General features: G+C 46.9%; 1 protein-coding gene across 3 annotated transcripts; it reads left to right on the top strand.

Moving 5' to 3' along the window:
• Positions 1-1847: 1847 nt before the first annotated feature.
• On the top strand, positions 1848-11619 carry B4galt7 (beta-1,4-galactosyltransferase 7). 3 transcript variants are annotated; one of them, XR_012442903.1, is made up of 6 exons: positions 1848-2001; positions 5965-6327; positions 9022-9247; positions 10240-10386; positions 10681-10905; positions 11278-11415. XR_012442903.1 is itself a non-coding variant. In XM_074058780.1 (6 exons), the coding sequence occupies exons 1-6, from the start codon at positions 1952-1954 to the stop codon at positions 11431-11433; spliced, it is 1047 nt and encodes a 348-aa protein (XP_073914881.1). In that variant the 5' UTR covers positions 1848-1951; the 3' UTR covers positions 11434-11619. The 3 variants fall into 3 exon arrangements, 2 of the variants coding, with proteins under 2 accessions (XP_073914881.1, XP_020018343.2); XM_074058780.1 differs by having other exon boundaries at positions 10681-10785; positions 11278-11619; XM_020162754.2 differs by having other exon boundaries at positions 10303-10386; positions 10681-10785; positions 11278-11619.
• The last annotated feature ends 10074 nt before the right edge of the window (positions 11620-21693 follow it).

Here is a 21693-nt window from a genome sequence, read left to right on the forward strand (position 1 = left end):
AAACACAAGGCCCTGATTTCAAACCCCAGTCCCACCAAAGAAATAAAAGCAGCTTTAGAACTGAGGAAAATTGTACAGTTTTCCCTGTTAATAGCATGTGTTAAAATGGTATATTAAAATTAATGAACCAGTATCACTATGTTATTATATGGTTTGTTTTTTTAGAGACTGTTTCCCTATGTAATCCAGACTGGCTTCCAAGTGACAATCTTCTTACTTCAGCCTCCTGAGTGCTAGGATTATAGGCACACAATACCACACTGGCAGAAGGCTACACACTGACATTAGTTTAATGAAAAAAAAAATTTTTTTTTTAATTGCAGTACTGGGGAATTGAAGCCAGAGCATGCGTGCTAGGCAAGCACTGTTAATACTGAACTACATCCCCAGCCTTGATAAGTTATTTTTAAGCAAAGTCCATATTTTATGCAGTGCACATTTTCCTTTTTTTGTTCCCGGGTTTACCTAATGCTTTTCTTATCTTTAGATGGGTTATGGGTTTTTGGAAGATGACAGAGGTGAAGTGCCATTCTTACCCCATCATATTAAAGGCTCTTACCAACATATAAGTTGATGCTACATTTTAAAGTTGTTTGGATTTTTATGTAAATTTAGTTTCTTGAGATAGTGAGATCTGACACTAGTGGGTCTTCATCCTGATGTGACAACTAGTTGGGTGGCATGGTGGCTCTCCTCATTTGGTGGGCTTGGGCTCTGCAGAGCTTCCTTCATTGGTCTTACTGATTAATCTTGGCAGGAGGTTAACATTGCCTTTACATCATCCAATCCTAGACTGAATTTGCTGAGTTTCTGATGGGTGTAGTGGAGAGTCACAAGACGTGGGAGTGGTTTGTATGCCTCACAGTTTAAGAAGAATGATTGATTTTCCATCTGTAGTGAAGTCTGAAACAAAGTGTTTCATATTATAGATTGTGGAGGGAAAAAAAACACTGCTTGTGCAATCAAGCTACCTGATTTGCCTCGCTGTGGCTCAGTTCTTTCATCTTTAAAGTGTGATAATACATACCTGCTCATAAAGATTGATTGAATGAGAAAACAGCAATATGTCATTTAGAATAATGACTGGCACAAAGTAGAACTTACTAGGTATTGGGTATTTATTAGGAAACTAAAATTTTGCCTGGGAAAGAAGACAAGTCTAGTAACTTCCTCTTCCCAGGTGGGAGGCTGGCAGGAGGGTGGGAATGATTAAATTCGTAAAACGAGAGGGCTAGATTCCAGCCTTGAGTTCTCAGCTCAGTTCCAATAAAGCACCACTTTCTTAGATGACAGCTGTCATTTATATAGCGTTGACTATGCCCTCAGCGCTGTGCGAAGTGGGTTTGCAGTTTCTCCTTTAAACCTCACAGTAACCGTACACAATAGAGCCATTTATATATCCAGGTGAGGAAACAATCACAGATTGATTATGGCTTGCCCATAAAGACAGTTGAATTGGGAGAGCCGGATTCCAAACCCAGTCCATCTGTCTTCAGATCCCGGCCCTAACTACTACTTCGGAGCCGACAGAACCCCACACAGCCCTGAGCTGGGCCTTGGCTGTCCAAAGGTTGCGTGGGCTGACAGCAAGGACGCCGCGACGCTCCCCGCCTTTCATCGGGAAGATGCACACTATCCCAGAGTGCTGTTTTGGAAGTCCGAGTCCACGTCCGGTCCCAGCCCAGTGCTTTGGGGGCGTCTTTGACCTCCGTTTCTCGGAACGTCAAGCGGGTCCCTGAAGGCAGAGAAGAGAGCGCCGCGGCGGAAGCGCCCACGTGTCCCTCGGCAAGCAGAACCTTGGAGGCGGCGGCTCCGGCGCGCAGACGGCACGGCCGGAGCGACGGACCGGCGGACCAGGGGGGCGTGGCGGGAGGGGGCGGAGACGCCGCGTAGGCCCCGAAGGCCGGGTCGGCGGGGCAGGGAGCCCCATGCGCCGCCGTCCCCCAGGACGATGTTCCCCTCCCGGAGGAAAGCGGCACAGCTGCCCTGGGAGGATGGCAGGTGAGCGGCGGCGGCCGGGGCCCTGTCCTCTCGGACGCTGCTCCTTTCTGGGCCGCCACAGGATCTCGAAGGCCGAGGTTGTCTCATTTGCTTCTTTGCGGATCTCTCCGAGGGCTTGTGGCTGTCCCCGTGGTTCACTGGCGCTCTCTATGGGAGCTGTCCGTCTACACCAGGCTCACTCCGCGCGAGCCTTTATCTCTGGTCTCTCCCTCTTTCTCCGTTTCCTCCCTTTGTGTTTCTGTGTCTCTTTGCTAATCTCTCATCTTTTTTGTGTGTCTGTTTTTCTCTACTGGCGCATGTCTCTTTTGTGTTCGTGCGGGTCTAGGACTCCGTTGACCTTTTGCAGTCGATCTCTTACCTTTGTCTTTCTCTGGTCTCTATGGGCCTTTATTCCTTTTCTCTGGTCTCTGCCTTCCCCGTCATATCTACGTAGCCTCAGACCCTGTTCCTTTCCTTCATGCTTCTCCATACTTTGCCGCTGGCCCAGAAGAGCACAGCAGACAGAAGCTCCTTATGCTCTGCCTGGTTGGCCACTGTCTGGCTTGTCCTCCACACACCCATTTGTTCATTTCCTGGGCTGCTGTACTTGCCTGGGGCCTGTTGCGTGTGTTAGGTGTGAGCCAGTCCTGATGAAGGGATGTTTCTCCTGGAAGCAGGATGAGGGAAGTTACTTCTCCGCTAAGATTTGGGGGACAGGGCTATCACTCAAATCTAGAAGAACTTTGGAGGTCCAAACTTTTTCCCCTGAAACACATGGTAGTGGATCTTCACCCAGTGAGTAACATCTGATTCCTTTTATGCTTAAGTTTGTTAGGTGCCATAAGATTCTGGAATTTAGTGAAGAGAGCTCTTTCCTTTGATGTTTTTTTCAGACTTGGTGTTGAAATGAGCGTATATAACAAGACATGGACCATGGAGTCAGGTCTAGGCAAGAATCTTGTTTAATAGCCAGGTGACCAGAAACAGATTTTTTTTTGTGTGTGTGTGGTACTGCGGTTTGAATTCAGGGCCTTGCACTTGCTACCACTTGAGTCATGCGCCCAAGCCCTTTCCCCTTTAGTTATTTTTCGAATAGGGTCTGGTATTTATGCCCTGGCCAGCCTGGACTGCAATCCTATTTATGCTTCCTGTGTAGCTAGGATGACAGGTGTGCATGCCATCATACCCAGTTTTTTATTGGTTGAGATGGGGGGGGGTCTCTGAACTTTTTGCCCCCAGGGAACTGTTAGCTTTGCAGTCTCTGCCTCCTGAGTAGCAAGGATTACAAGCTTCACTTTTGTTTTTTAACCTCACTCTTCCATCTCTGAAATGGGGATCATACTATCTACTCCAAAGAGCTGTTTAAAGATTAAAGGAGCTCATTACATAAAACCCTTGGCACTGTGGCTGGCCCAGAGGAGGTAACAGTCCTCTTCTAGTTATCTTTGTACTCCTGAGGTGCTGTATCCAGCTGAGTATTGAAACCTTGTACCTCTAATAGTTACATGAGAGAAGAAAGGAAAGGGAATAGAGGATTATTTCCATTTCCTGATCCTTTTCTGTAATTGTGTTCTCAAAAATGCACTCATGTCCATTCTGTGCTTTTGACATAGGAGCACAAAGATCAATGCAACAAATGCAGGCTAGCATAGTAATTGAATGCTGACTCTGGAGCCAGCCTGTGTGGGTCTGAAGCCACCTCTTATTAGCTCTGGGCAGTGATTAATGGAGACAAAGCCTCATCTAGATTGCCCCTCAGAGCCGGCCCTGAGCCTGAGCCTGAGCCTGGGAGCCACTGGGACTGCAGTCTGGAGTCAGCCGCCAGGTGGCACCAGGAGCAGCTGTCCACAGTGTCCACTGCCCTGAAGTACTGGGATGAGGCTCAACTCACTTCTCAGTGGTTTTGGCCTTTAGAGCACAAGGTGAGAGTGTCCATTGGGATTTAATCCTGGCTGGAAGGAAGAAACAGCACAGAAAATGCATGAAATGCCAATTCTGTGCCATAATGGTCACTGCTTCTTCCTCCAAAGGAGGGATATTACTCTATGTCCATCTTCCCAGTCTTCATCCTACCCCTTAAAAGAGCCCAGAGTGCGAGAGAGAATCTGTAGAGGTTCCAGCCTTCCCAAGCCACTTGCAGGTCTTGGCTTTGCTCCTCCCCAGTGGAAACCACCACAAGGCAATAGGGGGTAAGTCAGAAGTCCTGTGAGGTGTCCTACTGGGCTATCTCCAGCTGTATGTGGGTCCTGGATCTGGCTTCATGGCTTTTGGCTTCCAGGTTGGCAGTTGTGTCTCTAGAGAAAGGTAGGCATTGGTCTGGCTCTACTGAATGACTTAAAGCATGCCTGCCTGGTCTGCTTTAACCCATTAACTCACTTAGCAAGCCCTCTGCTGTCTGACCTGGTCTGGGGTCATAGATATGAGTCTGACATGGTCTTGACAAGCAAGTTCACCTGGGTCATCACAAGCAAGTCCTTCAAAGAGAGAAGTACCAGATGCCATGGGAACACAAAGGACGGACAATGCTGGCCAGGACATTGGCCAGCAGGGGATTTCTAGGCAGATAAAAATAAAGAAGGGTATGTCAGGCAGAAGAAACAGACTGGGGGGTGGGGTGGGGAGTGGAGGTGGGGGGCTGTGGGGGGGGGGAGTGGAGGTGGGGGGTGTGTGTGGGGGTGGGGGTGTGTGCAACAGGAAGGATGTGGCAAATGGAGAGTCCTGTGTTACCAGGGTGAGTGAAAGGTAAGTAACTGATAAGAGATCTATCTGATTAAGTCACAGAGGGAGGGCTTTGACAGGCAGGCCAAGGAGTTCAGCTTTTATCTTGTAAACAGAGAAAGATCTTCTGTGCTATTGAAGGGGTCTGAGCAGGGCAAGGACCAGATGGGTGAGGAAGATTACAGGATGATTTAAGAGGTAGTCTACAAGAACTGACTTAAAGGTTGTAGATTCCTCTGTAGATTATTTGTGGGATGGAATTAAAGATTTCTCAGATCCTTTCCTAGCATCCTCTGGAACTTCCAGAGGAGGAGCAAAGGGTTAGGGTGGATTCCACCTGTTTCTTTGTTTTATTTTTTGAAATAAGTTCTCACTATGTAACGGCTGGCCTGGAACTCATCCTCAGCCTCCCAAGTGCTGAGATTATAGGTGTGTACCACCATGCCCATCCCTCTACCTGTTTTCTTATTCTTAGTAACCTAAAGGGCTAACTCCCAGCATTATCACAGTATCTGAGACATTTAGCAGTTTGTCCAGCTTCTGAAATGAGCCAGCGTACTGCACCAAGCCCTTGTCTTTCTTTCCCTCTTCTGTCTCTCATCTCTTGCCTCATGGGCTACTTCTTGAACTGAAGGTTTGAGACTCCTCCAGTAAGCTGCCACTGTCCATTTGGGCTTTGCATTATTTTGGGGGCAGGTCTGATCTTCTCTAAGTAAATATTCGTCATTTCATCTGGAACTCATGCCAACATACACCCCTCTTTTGGGGGCTTTCTGATCAGCCCGAGAGGCAGGATGAAGCCAATGCTTCTTCTGGGATGAATCCTCTAGGGAGCAAGTTTGGAACGCAGTGGGTTGCATTACTCTAAGATGGGGCTTCTACCACTGACTCAAGACATCGAAGCCACCTTCTGGGGAGGGGCAAGCACAAGAGACAAGAAGCCTCGACTTCCTCTCTGTGTAGATCATAATTTCACTCACAGAATGTAAAAGAGCATCAAGGAACTGAGGCAGCTATGTCATGGGGAGTGGTCAAAGAGCCCCCCACAGATGGGTGGCATGGGTTGGAACTAGAGAGGTAAACAGGATTCTGATGTGTTGTAGTAGCATGAGCAAAAACATTAAAGTTGCTTCTGCACTAATTCCCAGGTGCTTGGGGTGGACCAGTCACATGTGCTGAATGTGTGGGGAGGCCAGAGAAGGGGTCTGTCAGAGGGCCCCAGCTTGGCCCTACCATTCTGACACACCATACCTGCTCTTGTCCCAGGTCCAGGTTGCTGCCTGGTGGCCTCCCCCGGAAATGCTCCATCTTCCATCTCTTCGTTGCCTGTCTCTTACTGGGCTTCTTCTCCCTACTCTGGCTGCAGCTCAGCTGCTCTGGTGATGTGAACCGGGAAGCCAGGGGACAAGGGCAAGAGACCCTAGGTCCACCGCGGGCCTGCCTCCCAGAGCCACCTCCTGAGCACTGGGAAGAAGATGCATCATGGGGCCCCCACCGCCTGGCAGTGCTGGTGCCCTTCCGTGAACGCTTTGAGGAGCTCCTGGTCTTTGTGCCCCATATGCACCACTTTCTGAGCAGGAAGAAGATCCAGCACCACATCTACGTGCTCAATCAGGTGGATCATTTTAGGTAGGGACCACCTACTGACCCAGCACCCAACTTGGCAGGCTCAGGCCTGAGAGAGGCCACAGTGGGTAGGGTCAGAGGGTGGGAGGTGGTAGAGTATGGTGGGAATCTGTGGGGTGGCCCCTGATCTTCTTTCCATTATAGAAAGAGCTCTGCTTTATGCGGATTAAATTATACTAGGACAAAGGCAGACTCAGGGGCACTAGTTAGGTGGTCACTGCAGCCACTGGAGCTGACAGAGGCTTGGTCAGAATGATAGAAGGGTGTAGAAGTACAGACAGGACTTACTGGTGACTGGCTAGGGGAATTAGGGAAAGGGAGGGCCCATAGTCTAGTCTAGTGTAGTCTTTACCCCAAACTGCTCCCCTCTGTGACCCCCATCCAAGCCTCTCACACTCCAAACCCTGCCTCATTTCCCTCCAACTTACAACTGCTGGAAGATGGACCTCAGTGATTCCTGGACCTTCCTAGACCATGAGTCTGGGTTCACTGCCCACCCTTCTTGTCTGTCCATTGTCTTCATCCAACCTGGAGTCCATGGTCCACCATTAAAATCATTCCCTCACTGGGGGCTGGCAGCATGGCTCAAATGGTAACCGAGTACCTGCCTAGCAAGTGCAAAGCCCTGGGCTCAACCCTCAATACTGAAAAAAAAAAAAAAAAGAGATCACTGTCTGTCATCCACCCATAACCTCCTGCTCCCTAAGCAGCAGCAGCACAGTCATGCTGCTTGACTCCCTGATGATGAGCCTGGACCCAAGAAGACCCTGGTCCTGCTGAAAGTCTCGCATTCCTTCAGTCTGTCCAAGGCAGCCTTCTAAACCACCTGTCCTTACTCCTGCCTTGTCTTCATTCTCTACTGATGACTTTGCCTCTAATGTGGGGAGATGGAACCACTTGGAGGAGGGCGTTCTCCTCAGTTTCCACCACTTCCATTTGCCTCCCAGCTTCCTGCTGGTTACTAGAGATGACATCCCAGCCTTCTCTGGAACTGACTCCTTCTGTAGCATTGGACCCCTCTCCCACTCAAGGACAGCGCTTAGCAGTTGGCTCCCTCCTCCCTTGCATAAACGTCTTTTCCCCTCTTTTAGGGATTCACATCAGCATAAACACTAAAACAGCTCCCCTCTAAAAAAACAAAAGAAGGAAAAAACTCCATCCTACATCTCCACAGCTATCACCCCACTTCTTTGCTCCTTCCCTTTCTCTTCCCTCATTTTCCCTTGAACCTACTCTACTTAGACCTTCAAAATGGCCACGTAACAGCTCTCATTGAGATCACTGATGAACTCCACTTTGTTCATGACAGGCCTGCGTCTTGTTGATTATTTTTTCCTTCTTGAAATGCCTCTACTTTACTTCTGAGACAGCTCTCTGGTTCTCCATCCCTATTGGCCAGTCCTGCTAATCTCCTTTGCCAATTCTCTATCTGATCTCCCATCATCAGTGTTCCTTGGGGCTCAGTGCTTGGCCACTTACCCTTTTCTAGCTACAGTCTCTCCCTGGGGATCCCATCCCATCTTGTGGCATTGAATCCCTGCTGACTCCCAAGTCTGTATTCCCAGCCCTGACTCCAGACCCTTCTTCTGAACTCCAGACTTACACATTCTGCCACCTGTGTGACCTCTCCATTCGGTGGTCTCAGAGGCAGCTTAAACTTACATGATCACAGCTGAATTCCTGATTGCCAAACCCAGACCTGCTTCCCTTGCCTTCTTCCCATTTCAGAGAATGCAAATTCCATGATCTAGCTGTTTAAGCCAAAAAGCCTTGGAGTCATCCTCACCTGCTTTCTCTTTGTAAGACAACATCAAATCCATCAGCAGAGTACATCTAGAATCTGCCCACTCTCAATGTCTACTACTGCCTCCTTGAGCTAGGCCACCATCAACTCTTGTATCCTAACTGGTATCCTGCTTGCATGCCTACCCTTCAGTCTCTTCTCAACACATCAGCTAGTGATATTGCAAAAACATAAGTCGGAGCCCCTCAAAGTTCTGCTCCAAGCCCTCTAACAGCTCCCCATCTCACCCAGCATCAATGCTCCAGTCCTTCAGTGGCCTTTGGGCACTGTTCAGTCAGCCCCATTGCCACCTGACTTATCTCCCCAACCCCCTTCATTCTGTCCAGCTACATGGGTGTCTGCTTTGGGCTTGGGTTTAGGCCTTGGCAGTTGTGCTGTCTTCTGTTTGGCTCATTCCCTCAGGCCTTCAGGTTTCTACTCAAATGTTGCCCTGTCACTCTATCCCTCCTGGACATCTTGTCTAAGAGAACAGCTGCTCCTGCCCCCAGCAGGTTTCACCCTCTTCACCCTGCTCAGTTTCCCCAAGGCTCTTACTGCCCTCTGCCTTGATATACATTTACGTGTTTGTTTCCTCCTATTGGCTACTTGAGAGCAGTGCTCTGTTTTGTTTTCTCATGCTGTATGTTCCAACGCAGGATTGTTTTTGTTTTTGTTTTTGGTGGTTCTGGGGTTCCAGTGAAGTTTTGAACAGCTTTGAGCACATAGTAGGTGCGTAGTAAACACTTGTGTGGTGAGTGGAGAGGCAGCCCCATGCAGCGGAGTTAGTGCTGGGCTGGGAGCAGCAGAGGCACCCCAGGGACTGATGGAGAAGCAGCTGTCAGGTAGGGGTAGGGACAGAGCCAGGTAGTGAATAAACTTGCTGCCCCCCACCCAGCCTCAACCACCCTGCACAGGTTCAACCGAGCAGCACTCATCAATGTGGGCTTCCTGGAGAGCAGCAACAGCACGGATTACATTGCTATGCATGATGTGGACCTGCTCCCCCTCAACGAGGAGCTGGACTATGGTTTCCCTGAGGCTGGGCCCTTCCACGTGGCCTCCCCGGAGCTCCACCCGCTCTACCACTACAAGACCTACGTGGGTGGCATCCTGCTGCTCTCCAAGCAACACTACCAGTTGGTGAGGCTCAGCCCAGCCTCCTCTGCTTAGAGTTGGGGAGCTCCCCCAGCCCTGGGTGGAGGCAGTTGGCAGGATGGAGCAGCCCTCCTGGGGCTCAGCAGATCAAATCCTGCCTGACCTAGCAGGGGACCCAGCAGCAGCCAGGGACATGAGAGAGGAACAGGAGTGAGCTTGGGAGGGCCCTGCTGCAACTACAGAATCCCTGATGCTAGCTGGTTGCAGAAAACTAGGATTGCTGGCCCCTTAAAATTGAAAGTGGGGGTGGGGAAAGGTCTGGCTTCAGGTATACCTTGCCAACCTCTCAGCCATCGTCACTGGGACTCATTTCTCCTTCCATCTCCCAGCTGTACTTGCCCTGCATTAGGTTTGTTTTCAGATGTGTGGGTCTGCAAGGAACTTGTTGTAGCTCCAACTGTATAACTTGGTCCTCGTCTGGTGGGAGATGGAGCCTCTTTTTCCCCAGTACAGACATGAGTCCCAGAACTGAGTTGCTCTGACTTGATTGGTCCATTCCTGTGTCAGTTACTGGGGCTTAGGGGGACAGGTGGTTGAAAAGAACTGAGTGACTTAGGCCCTGCTCTTCTCTTCAAGCCATGATGAAAGCCTGCTTTGAGCCAAGTGCAAAAAATAGGTGTCATAGAGCCCAACTGTCCCTCTCTCACACACACACAGAGATCAGGTCAGAGCCACTTCAGGAGAAATGAGAGTATGAGGGGACAGCAGAAATCAGTAGCAGTTGGCACTTTTGTCCTCCACAGAGGTCCCTGTGGCCAGTCAGACATTTCTGAGATACGAATCATCATACACAAGTTCAAGACCCCATCATAACAGAGAAGAGGGATGGGGCGTGCTGACCCCTCCCTTTTGCCCCTCAGCATTGCAGAGGTTGAGGGACCTATAGTACCTGGTGTTTACTCAGAACAGCTGGGGAGGAAGAGGAGGAAAGGAGAACCTGGCTTGTCCAGCTCAGGCTGGGTTCTCCCGAGTGATAGGAGACCGAAGTGCACCCCTGGGAGGAGGGGGCATGTGACAGATGCTGCCTGTCTCTGTGTCAGTGCAACGGAATGTCCAACCGCTTTTGGGGCTGGGGCCGTGAGGATGACGAATTCTACCGGCGCATCAAAGGAGCTGGGCTCCAGGTAAGGCTCCTCCCAGGACCCTGCCACCTCAGCCTTATGGCTGCCCTGAAGTTGCCTTCTCTTTCTGTAGAGTTTTGGGGGTTTAGAGGTTGCCTCCTTGGTTCTGATCCCTGATTTGACCCTGACTTCAGTGGTCATCTAACCAGTCCTTTGCCCTCTGGACCTCAGTCTCTTCTGCAACAGGATGAGAATCTGAGCCCCTGCCTGTGGCCTCTGGGCAAGCAGTGGAGCAAGTGGTGAGGGCTGAGGCTCCAAGAAAGGTGGCCTGACCCCCACTTCCTTTGGTTTCCTTAGCTTTTCCGCCCCTCAGGAATCACAACTGGGTATAAGACATTTCGCCATCTGCATGACCCAGCCTGGCGGAAGAGGGACCAGAAGCGCATTGCAGCTCAAAAACAGGTGCTGGCAGGTCTCCTTATCAGGGATGGATAGGTGGTATAACAGGGAACCAACAGGCCTGATCATTTCACCAAGTCCTCCTTGGGCCCAAATGGCCCCGTCCTTCTCTGCTTGGCCCAGGTCAGTCGATGGGCATTCTGCTTGTGCACTGTCTGCTCTGGTGGCTGCCATGTGCACCCTGAGCACCAAGGCACCAGATTTCAGGGTCTGTGGAGACTGGGGATGGGATAGGCTTAGCTGAAGGTGCCAGAATCCCTGTCCCTCACACAGTCACTTCTCTTGGAGGAATATGATGTATTTGTCCAACAGAGAAGTATCTGCTCTCCTGCTTACTGGGGGGTACATCCTTGGGCAGGAGACTTCACTTCCCTGAGTTTTGGGATCCTCTTCTTTTAGTGGGGATCCCAGGACCTTAATCACAAGGTTGTATGAGATGAGTACATAGCCAACACCATGAAGCCCTGAGTTCATGCCCTTCGCTTTCCTTCCTAGGAACAATTCAAGGTGGACCGGGAGGGAGGCCTGAACACTGTGAGGTATCAAGTGGATTCCCGCACGGCCCTGTCTGTGGGCGGGGCCCCCTGTACTGTTCTCAACATCATGTTGGACTGTGACAAGGCTGCCACTCCCTGGTGTACATTCGGCTGAGTTGGCGAGATAGTAAGGAAGCCCTTGCCTACAGGCCCCACTGCTCCTTAGGCTCAGAAGAAAACCTCAGGCCTTGGATCCAGCTCCCGGAGGATATGGAATGACCTGTGTTTGCAGCTGCCCGGCCTCCAGAGGCAGGCTTGAGCTGTTCCTGGGACACTACTGGCAATAAACAGTGATCAGAGAGAGGCTGGAAAGTGGCTCCTGACTGGAACTGTCCACCCAGCCTTCCTGCTTGTCCCACTCTGCCTTCCTTTACAGGCTGAGGCCTGCAGGCAGTGGGGGAGGGCTGACAGGACAACCTTGAATCACCCTCACTTTTGTTCCTTCCCACTCAGCTGCCTCATGCAGAGATACAGTTTAGAAGCCATACTGCTGATAGAGGCAGCAGCTGTGATTGGGAGGCTTAGAACTTCAGAAACCAGAGCACAAGCCCCACAGAAAGGAGCACCAGTTGCTTATCACCATGCAGGAATGGGGGGGCCTGCTCTCACCACGTGACTTTTCAAAAGAAACCAGAAAGCTGGATTCTTAAGTGAAATCTCCTGATTTTTAAATGATAGCAGCTCATTGAAACTTAAAAAAAAAAAAAAAAAAAGGCAGGCCAGACAAAATGTGATGTGGGCCAGTGGTTTGTCACCTTTGGTGGAGGGGAGGAGGGAGAGACAAAAGAAGACACCTCTTAGTTATCATCTGGCAAGGAACTGAGTTAGAGGTGGGGATGGCAGTTCCAAGTGGGAGGAGAAGCCACAGGCAACAATTTTTCTGCACCACTTGTCCATACCCTTCAAGCTTTTGGGAAACTCCCTCAATAGCCATCTGGGCAGTTGAGCACTTTTAGGCTCTGTTTGGGAGGGGTATTTCAAGATGAAACCCCAATGCGACCAAAACAGGAAGGAGGGAACTGAAGAAATAGATCCACAGGACTGGATTTAAGATAGGACAAGGCGGTGATGCCTCAGGTCAAGGCTTGAGGGAGGACCATGTTTCTGAGGTGGGAGGAAGAAGATGGAGAGAAGTAGGAAAATCCCTGGAGTGTTAAGGGAGATTTCCAGTAATCTCTTAAGATCATGGCTAAGAATGAAGGACAGGAGCCTAGGGAGACCATGGGATTGGAAAGTGATCCTGGAGAAAATTTGGAGGGAAGCCAAGAGCCAATGGAAGCAGGAGATGAGGGCTTGCATAAGGCAGAGTGTTCTTTCAAGGTGTTTGACTACCATGAATTTTGGGCAGAAGTTAAAAGAGACTTGGGACCAGTTAAGGTTGGTTGGTTTTAACACTGGGACACCTGAAGTGCTGCAGAAAAAATGGATTAGGTTCCAGTGATGAGAAGTATAGAATCAGCAGCTCTGGTCCAAAAAGACTCCTGAGGATGATCTCAGGACCAGTGTGTGAAGCTGTGGGGATTGTTTATACAACCTGTGTGTAAACAGATTTAAGCAGAGATGGTTGGGGTGAAGCTTCAGAATCCAATGTCTAATCCAGGGAGGTTGTGCTTCTACATTGACTTTGCCCAGGTATTCAGCCTCATCCTCTGTAGTGAGAGGCAACAGGGTGGTGCACATGGGGATGAGGTGCTGTCTGTGTGTCCCATTCTGCCAACCCTGACCTCTTCTTGGATGCACATATAACCTGGGTAATAGCACCTGGCTGGAGTTGGTGGGCATGAATGTGAAACCAAAGCCCCTAGCTCTCTATTCACCTGGCATGTAGGAAGACCTCAAAAAGTGGGGATTCCTTCCTTTCCACCTGCACTAGGGGAGTGTAGTGAGCACGAGAAAGCTCCGCAAGTACCCTTTGCCTTGGATTAGTCAACAGGTTGGGCTGGAGCAAGTCCCCAGTTCTGCACCATACATTCACCCATGGCTGTTGGCAGCTCCTCTGTCATGGAGGTGCTTGTGAGCACCCCAGACTGGGCCTTGTGCAGCCCAGGTCTGCAGCCCCCTCATGCTACCTCCTGTGCTCTGTCACTCCCCAGGAGAATGGGAGAGGGCTGAGCCATGGTGGGGAAGGGGCAGAGGCAGATAGCTGTCTTCCTCAGTGTCTTGTTGCCTTTGTGGCATAGAACCTGCTAATGTCCCTGCCTTGCTGTTTGAGGTGTAGATCAAATGTGCCAGGACATAGGAGCACCTGGTATGGTGCTTGGCCAACATGGGTGTTGTGATAATAATGACCGTGTTTTTGAGCATTCACTACATCCAGCATGTTCTACATTGCACTATTTCATGGAGGCCTCTACCTGAGAGTTAGTTCGTGTTTATTAATCTTCTGTATAGATGACAAGAGTAAAACACCGTGTGATAAGGAGCTTGCCCAGGGTCACAGAGCTGATAAGTCTTAGAACTTGGTATGGGAACCCTGACATCTACCTCCAGAGCCAGCCTCCTTTGTCCCTGCCCAGCATAGCAGGTTCCTATGCACAAGGGTTCCTTCCTTGCAGACTTCCTACCTCCTAGTTGGGAGGGCTGCCAAAATGGCTCACAGACCCACCTCTGGGAAGAAAGCAAATTGTGACTTCTGGGGCTTGGCTGCTGGGAGGTCTCTTGGGGCTGAGGAACACTGATGGGACATCAATGGGCTCCAGAGCATGGAACCATGACTGAGGCAGTACAAAATAGGGAAGGCTTGCTGATGGAGTGAGCCAGTCAGTAGGGTGTCCAGAGGGATGTGCATATGCAAAGGCAGAGGGGCTGAAGAGTGTTAGGTTCAGGGACGTGAAAGTGGTTCAGGATGTTCCAGGTACCCCAACACTGCAGGGTTTGGGGAGGTGGAAGGTAGAAGCAAGGTTAGGTGAATCCTGAGGATCTGTGAATGGTGAATGCCACAATAAGCAGCCTGCTCTTTATTCTAGGTGTGTAGGGTTTTCAAATGAGGAAGGTTAGATCTGTGTTATAGAAGGATCTTTTAGGAATAGAATCCAGGGTTCTGTAGGGTGTGGTCTGGGAAGAGAGGGAGTCTAGTCCAAAAGAGAGGCCATGGAGCCAGAATGTGGTAGTAATGGGGTGGGAAGGAATCTGCTGAGGCTCCAGAGGCTGTAGGAGCTGTTGATTTGTGGCTCTTCCTGGCCAGAATAAACTGCATCAAATGGAGGGTCCAACTTCTGGTTCCCAGAACAACATGTATAGAGCTTGGAGATCATTCTATGTTTACAACAACAACAGGCCACCAGGAGGGAAAGCAACTACTTACGTTGGACCCATCAGAGAAGTGAGGCTGCAAGGCAAAGTGTCTCCCACCACATCCCCTGGGATCTGAGAGACACGAAAGTCCACTCACAGTAACAACATCAGATCAGTTTATCTACAGCAGAAGCTACTGGAGCTACAAACTGGCAGGGATATTTAAATGATAGTTTTGGTAAATTGATGATGAAGGCTCAGTGTGTGCCTGTGGTAAAGTTTTGGCAAATTGAAGGCTTAGCGTGTGCTTGTGGTAAAGATCTAAGAAAAATCCCCTCCTGTCTTTGCCAAGGGATGGGTAAACATTTAAAAATCTGCCCTGGGATTGGAGGTGTGGCTCAAATAGTAGAGTGCCTATTTTGCAAGCATAAAGCCCTGAGTTCAAACCTCAGTCACACACACACATACACACACAAAATCTGCCCTAAACTGTACACAATGATAGACACATATAGTCACAACCACTCAAAAAGCTGAGGCAGGAGGATCCCTTGAGCTTAAGAGTTTGAAGCCAATCTGAACAACATAACCAGACCACATCTTGAACAAATAGACATCACTCAGAGTAGTCTATAATAAAAGCCTATTCTCCAGAAAAAATTGATCAGAACTTACCTCAACCAGGGAAGATAATTCCTCAACTCCAGCCAACTTAAGCCTCCCAATGGAGGGAGAATCAAAGCTAAGAGACAGCTGTGAAGGGAGGTGGGGAAGAGCTCTGCTGAGGCCCCCAGAGTCTATCAGAGCTGTTGGCTCCTGGCCCTTCCTGGCCAGGATCAAGCACATCACTGGCCCTTCACAGAGGGGGTCAACTGTTCTGTAGACTGTTTCTCTAAAGGCCAAATGGATGGATCCAGCTCTGCTAAAAGACAGATTTAATTGTAAAATTGTGACGTGCCTCCTCTTTCCTTAGACCTCCCCGTCACATCAACAGAGCTCCAGTCTATCACTTGTGAATTGTAGCTGAAAGGGTGTCAAGGCACAACACTGAAGAGTTCTTAGGGAAACCCTCATGCAACAGAAGATAAAACCAAGATGGAAAGTTACAGTAAACATTAAACTAAGCCCAGCTCTTAGATAGATTAACATCAGCCCACACCCTGAAGGTCTACCTACCTCAGTTCCTTTACCCAGAAACTCATGTGTCACCAGGCTGAGAGGCAAGATAAAAACAGACTGACAAGACAAAAGAAGCATTAAAAGTAAGTTCAGATATGAAACAGATTTTGGAATTATCAGGAAATTTAAAATAACTATGACTAATAGGCTAATGGAAAAAGTAGAAAACATACAAGAACATGTGGGTAATATAAGCAGATGGAAATGCTTAAGAATCAAAGGAAGGGAGGGGGCTAGGAGCATATAACAGAGGGGGTGAACTTGCCCTAAATATACTGTATGCAAGTATGGAGTTTTCACATGAAGCCCCCTGGTATTACTAATAAATTTAAAAAAAGAATTAAAGTTAATGCTAGAAATAATAAATACTAAAAGCAATGAAGAACGCCCTTGATGGGACCATCAGGGGACTGTACACAGCAGAGGAAAGCATTGGGAAGCTTGAAGATACGTAGTAGAAACTTCCCAACTGGCAGAGTGACTCAAGTGGTAGAGCGCCTGCCTAGCATGTGTTCAAGCCCCAGTGCCACCAAAGAAAGTAAAATAACATGCATATGCACATATTTTTTAAAAGAAACTTCCCAAATGGAAATGCAGAGAAAAAGGAAGATAGAAGATCTGCAGAAGAATTTCCAAAGGTGTTATATATGCACAGTTGAAACAGGAGCAGACAGGGAGCTCAAAGCAGAAGAAACATCTCAGGAACTAATGGCCGGGAACTTTCCCAAACTGAGAGATGTCACACTATGAGTCTGGTAAATTTAGAGAACATCAAGTAGGATTAGAAAAAATCCACCCTAACCAACATCTAGACACATTGTATTCAAACACTAGAAAATAAACAAACAAAAAAATACTGGAAGAAGCCACAAAAACCCCTCAGCTAACATGTAGAAAAACTAGATAAATTGGGTATGGTGGCACATATGTCTAATCCCAGCTACTCAGGAGGCCGAGGCAGGAGAATCACAAGTTCAAAGCCCAGGCAAAGGTAGCAGCAAGACCCTGTTTCAGAAACAAAAAAATAAGGCTGGGGAGTGTGGTTCAAGTGGTAGAGTACCTATCTAGAAAGTGAGAGGCCCTGAGTTTGAATCTCAGTACTCCCAGAAAGTAAATAAATAAAAAAAAAACAATAAAAACCAAAGGGCTAGAGACATAGCTCAAGTGGTAGAGTGCTTGACTAGCATGCATAAGGCCCTGGGTTGTTCAGTCCCCAGCACTGCAAAAAGTAACAACATGGTGGATGCCAGTGGCTCATGCCTGTAATCCTGGCTACTTGGGAGACTGAGATTGGGAGGATTGTGAGATTGGGAGATTGGTGAATAGTTCAAAAGACCGTAACTCCAAAAATAACCTGAGCAAAGTGGGCTGGAAGTGTGGCTCAAGTGGTAGAGTGGGAAGCCCTGAGTCCAAACCCCAGTCCCACCAAAAATAAGTAACAACAAAATTCCATCTAGTTAGTAGACACCACGCAAGCAAGAAGAAAGGGGAGCTAAATACTTGTCTTTTGGCAGTGCTAGAGCTGGAACCCAGAGCACATACCAGGCAAGTGCTCTCTACCACTGAGCTCCACCCCCTACCCCAGTTCTGGGAGTGAAATCTTTTAAATGTGGAAAGAAAGAAGAAAACCCTCAACAACCTAAATTCTATATCTAGCCAAAGTATCTTTCAGAAGTATATATAGTAAAGGCCACTTAAACTGTATACTTTAAGATGGTTTAGCTGGGCAGTGGTGGCTAACGCCTGTAAACCTAGCTACTCAGTAGGCACAGATCATGAGGATTGCAGTTCAAAGCCAGCATGGGCAAACAGTTTGTGAGACCCTATCTCGAAAAAACCCATTACAAAAAAGGACTGGTGGAGTGGCTCAAGGTGAAGGCCCTGAGTTCAAGTCCCAGAACCACCAAAAAAAAAAAAAAGGTTTAAATGGTGAAAAATGTTATGTGAACTTTTCCTCCAGAAAAAGTGAAGGAGAGAGAAAAACTGTCTCAGACAAACCAACAATGAGATATTGCCAGCAGACCTGTGCTGCAAGAAATGTGTAAAGAAGTTCTTCAGTGAGAAAGAAAATGACCTAAGTCAGAAACTAAGGTCTACATTTAAAAAGGAAGCATATTAGAAAAGAAATAAATGAAGGTAAGAGAAAACATTTTATATTTCTTTCTTTTCTTCTTCTTCTTCTTCTTCTTCTTTTTTTTTTTTTGTGGTACCTGGGCTTGAACCCAGGGCCTACACCTTGAGCCACTCCACCAGCCCTTTTTTGTGTTGGATATTTTCAAGATAGGGTCTCACCAACTATTTGCCTGGACTGGCTTCAAACCATGATCCTCCTGATCTCTGCCTCTTGAGTAGGTAGGATTATAGGCATAAGTCATGGGCACCCGGCCTATATTTCTTTCTTTCTTTCTTTTTTTTTTTTTGGTGACACTGGAGCTTGAACTCAGGGGCTCACACTAGGCAGGTGCTTTACCACTTGAGCTGCTCCACCAGCCTTATATTTCTTATTTTGAGTTGATCTAACAGGTATATTATGGGACTATAGTGTAAGGACAAGTAAGATGAGCAACAAAAATGTAAGAATAAGGAGAGAGGAATTGGGAATATTTTGTCATAAGTTTCTTACCCTACCCATGAATTAGTAAAGTATAATTTGAAAGTAGACTTACATTCTTTCTAAGTGTGTAGTGTAAACTGTAGGGCAATGAGTTAAAATGTTTTAAAAGAAGTATAATTCATATGCTGAGAGAGAAAAGAAAATGTAATCAAATTCTCACTGAAAAGAAGCGAAGATCAGTAAAAGAAACAAAGATAAATACAACTGTGTTAGTCATTCTTCACCACTGTGACAAAATACCCGAGGAAAACATCTTGAAGAAGAAAAGATTCATTGTGGCTTACCATTTTAGAGCTGTCTGTCTGTCCATGGTTGCTTGTTGTTTTTTGTCCCTATTGCTGTGGGCCTGTGGTAAGGAAAAACATCATAGTGGTGGGAGTGGGTGGCAGAGGAGTCCACTCACTTCATGGCAGCCAGGAAGTGGATAGAGAGTGAGGAGGTAGGGAACAAGATATACCCTTCAAGATCATGCCTCAAAGACATGCTTCCTCCAACTATGACTGGCCTCCTAATAGTCATTTTAGCTATGAATTCACCAATGGATTAGGCCATTGATGAAGTTACAACTCTCATGAGCCAATTACGTCTCAAAGCCCATCACCTGGCAACCAATCCTTTAAAACAAGCCTCAGGTGACATTTTTAGATTCAAAGAGTAACAGAAAACATCAATATACCTGGTATATATTAATCTGAGTATATCAATAATCAGTTTAAATGTAAATGGTCCTAAATATCCAATTAAAAGACAAAGGTTTTCTGTAGACTAAGAAAAATAAGAACTCAAGTGTAGGGCATTTGTCTAGCAAGTGTGAAGCACTGAGTTCAAATTTTAGTACCAAGAAAAAAACCCCAACTATATGTCATCTATAAGAAAACCACATTAAATATAAATATATAGATATATTAAAAATAAGGAATGGAAGGGCTGAGTTTGTAGAGTGCTCAATGGTACCAATGAGTACCATTGTACTCAATGGTAGAATGCTTGCTTAGCATGTGCAAGGCTTGGGGTTCAATTCCACAGCACCATATAAATAGACAGATAAGTAAATAAATAGGGAAAGATAGAGAAAGATATACCATGCTAATGCTAATCAAAAGAAAGCTAGAGTGGCAGTATTATTATCAGACAAAGCAAACTTTAGAGGAAGAAAAATGAGCAAGAAGAAAGACGAACATTCTATAATGATAAAGAGGTCAATACTACATGTTTAATGCAATTCCCATCAAAATCCCAATGACATTCATCAAAGAGATTGAAAAATCTACTGTGAAATTTATATGGAAACACAAGAGGCCACGAATAGCCAAGGCAATACTCAGTCAAAAGAACAATGCAGGAGGTATCACAATACCTGACTTCAAACTATATTACAAAGCAATAACAATAAAAACAGCATGGTACTGGCACAAAAACAGACATGAAGACCAGTGGAACAGAATAGAGGATCCAGATATGAAGCCACACAACTATCTTATCTTTGACAAAGATGCTAAAAATATACGATGGAGAAAAGACAGCCTCTTCAACAAAAACTGCTGGGAAAACTGGTTAGCAGTCTGCAAAAAAACCCTGAAACTAGATCCATGTTTATCACCCTATACCATGATTAACTCAAAATGGATCAAGGATCTTAATATCAGACCCCAAACTCTAAAGTTGGTACAGGAAAGAGTAGGAAATACTCTGGAGTTAGTAGGTATAGGCAAGAACTTTCTCAATGGAACCCCAACAGCACAGCAACTAAGAGATAGCATAGATAAATGGGACCTCATAAAACTAAAAAGCTTCTGCTCAACAAAAGAAATAGTCTCTAAACTGAAGAGACCACCAACAGAGTGGGAGAAAATATTTGCCAGCTACACATCAGACAAAGGACTGATAACCAGAATATATAGGGAACTCAAAAAACTAAATTCTCCCAAAAGTAATGAACCAATAAAGAAATGGGCACGTGAACTAAACAGAACTTTCTCAAAAGAAGAAATTCAAATGGCCATAAAACACATGAAAAAGTGCTCACCATCTCTAGCAATAAAGCAAATGCAAATTAAAACCACACTAAGATTCCACCTCACCCCTGTTAGAATAGCCATCATTAGCAACACCACTAACAACAGGTGTTGGTGAGGATACGGGGGAAAAAGGAACCCTCTTACACTGCTGGTGGGAATGTAAACTAGTACAACCACTCTGAAAAAAAATTTGGAGGCTTCTTAAAAATCTAAACATTGATCTACCATATGATCCAGCAATACCACTCTTGGGGATATACCCAAAAGACTGTGACACAGGTTACTCCAGAGGCACCTGCACCCCCATGTTTATTGAGGCACTATTCACAATAGCCAAGTTATGGAAACAGCCAAGATGCCCCACCACTGACGAATGGATTAAGAAAATGTGGTATCTATACACAATGGAATTTTATGCAGCCATGAAGAAGAATGAAATGTTATCATTTGCAAGTAAATGGATGGAACTGGAGAACATCATTCTGAATGAGGTTAGTCTGACCCAAAAGACCAAAAATTGTATGTTCTCCCTCATATGTGGACATTAGATCAAGCACAAACACAACAAGGTGATTGGACTTTGATCACATGATAAAGCAAGAGCACACTAGAGAGGTATGAGGATAGGTAAGACACCCAAAAAACTAGATAACATTTGTTGCCCTCAATGCAGAGAAACTAATGCAGATACTTTAAAGTGACAGAGGCCAATAGGAGAAGGGGACCAGGAACTAGAGAAAAGTTTAGATCAAGAAGAATTAACCTAGAAGGTAACACACATGCACAGGAAAGCAATGGGAGTCAACTCCCTGTATAGCTATCCTTATCTCAACTAGCAAAAACCCTTGGTCCTTCCTATTATTGCTTATACTCTCTCTTCAACAAAATTAGAGATAAGGGCAAAATAGTTTCTGTCTGGTAGCAAGGGGGGTAGGAGGGGAGAGGGAGGGAGCGGGAGGGTAAGGGGGGTGTGGAGGGAAGGGGGGAGAAATGACCCAAACATTGTATGCACATATGAATAAAATTAAAAAAAGGTCAGTAGTCTACAAAGATGTACTAAATTCTTTACGTATATGCACCTAGCAACAGAGCACCAAAATACCTGAGGCAAAATAATAGAACTATATGAGAAACAGACAGGTCCACTATTTTAGCTGGAGATGAAAACACCCCTCTTTCAGGAATTGAAAGGTCAGCAGATAAAATAAACCAGTAAGATTTTAGCCAGGTACCGGTGGCTCACACCTGTAACCTAGCTACTCAGGAGGCAGAGATCAGGAGGATCATGGTTCAAAGCCAGTTGGAGAGACCCTATCTTGAAAAAACCCTT

This window comes from Castor canadensis, chromosome 16 (genome assembly GCF_047511655.1).
Source record: "Castor canadensis chromosome 16, mCasCan1.hap1v2, whole genome shotgun sequence".
Taxonomy (NCBI): domain Eukaryota; kingdom Metazoa; phylum Chordata; class Mammalia; order Rodentia; family Castoridae; genus Castor; species Castor canadensis.

Coding starts and splice junctions, on each gene's coding strand:
- B4galt7 (XM_074058780.1), top strand. CDS start 1,952: ATGTTCCCCTCCCGGAGGAAAGCGGCACAGCTGCCCTGGGAGGATGGC. Junction 10,387..10,680: donor TCAAAGGAGCTGGGCTCCAG/GTAAGGCTCCTC, acceptor TGGTTTCCTTAG/CTTTTCCGCCCCTCAGGAAT. Junction 10,786..11,277: donor GCATTGCAGCTCAAAAACAG/GTGCTGGCAGGT, acceptor TTTCCTTCCTAG/GAACAATTCAAGGTGGACCG.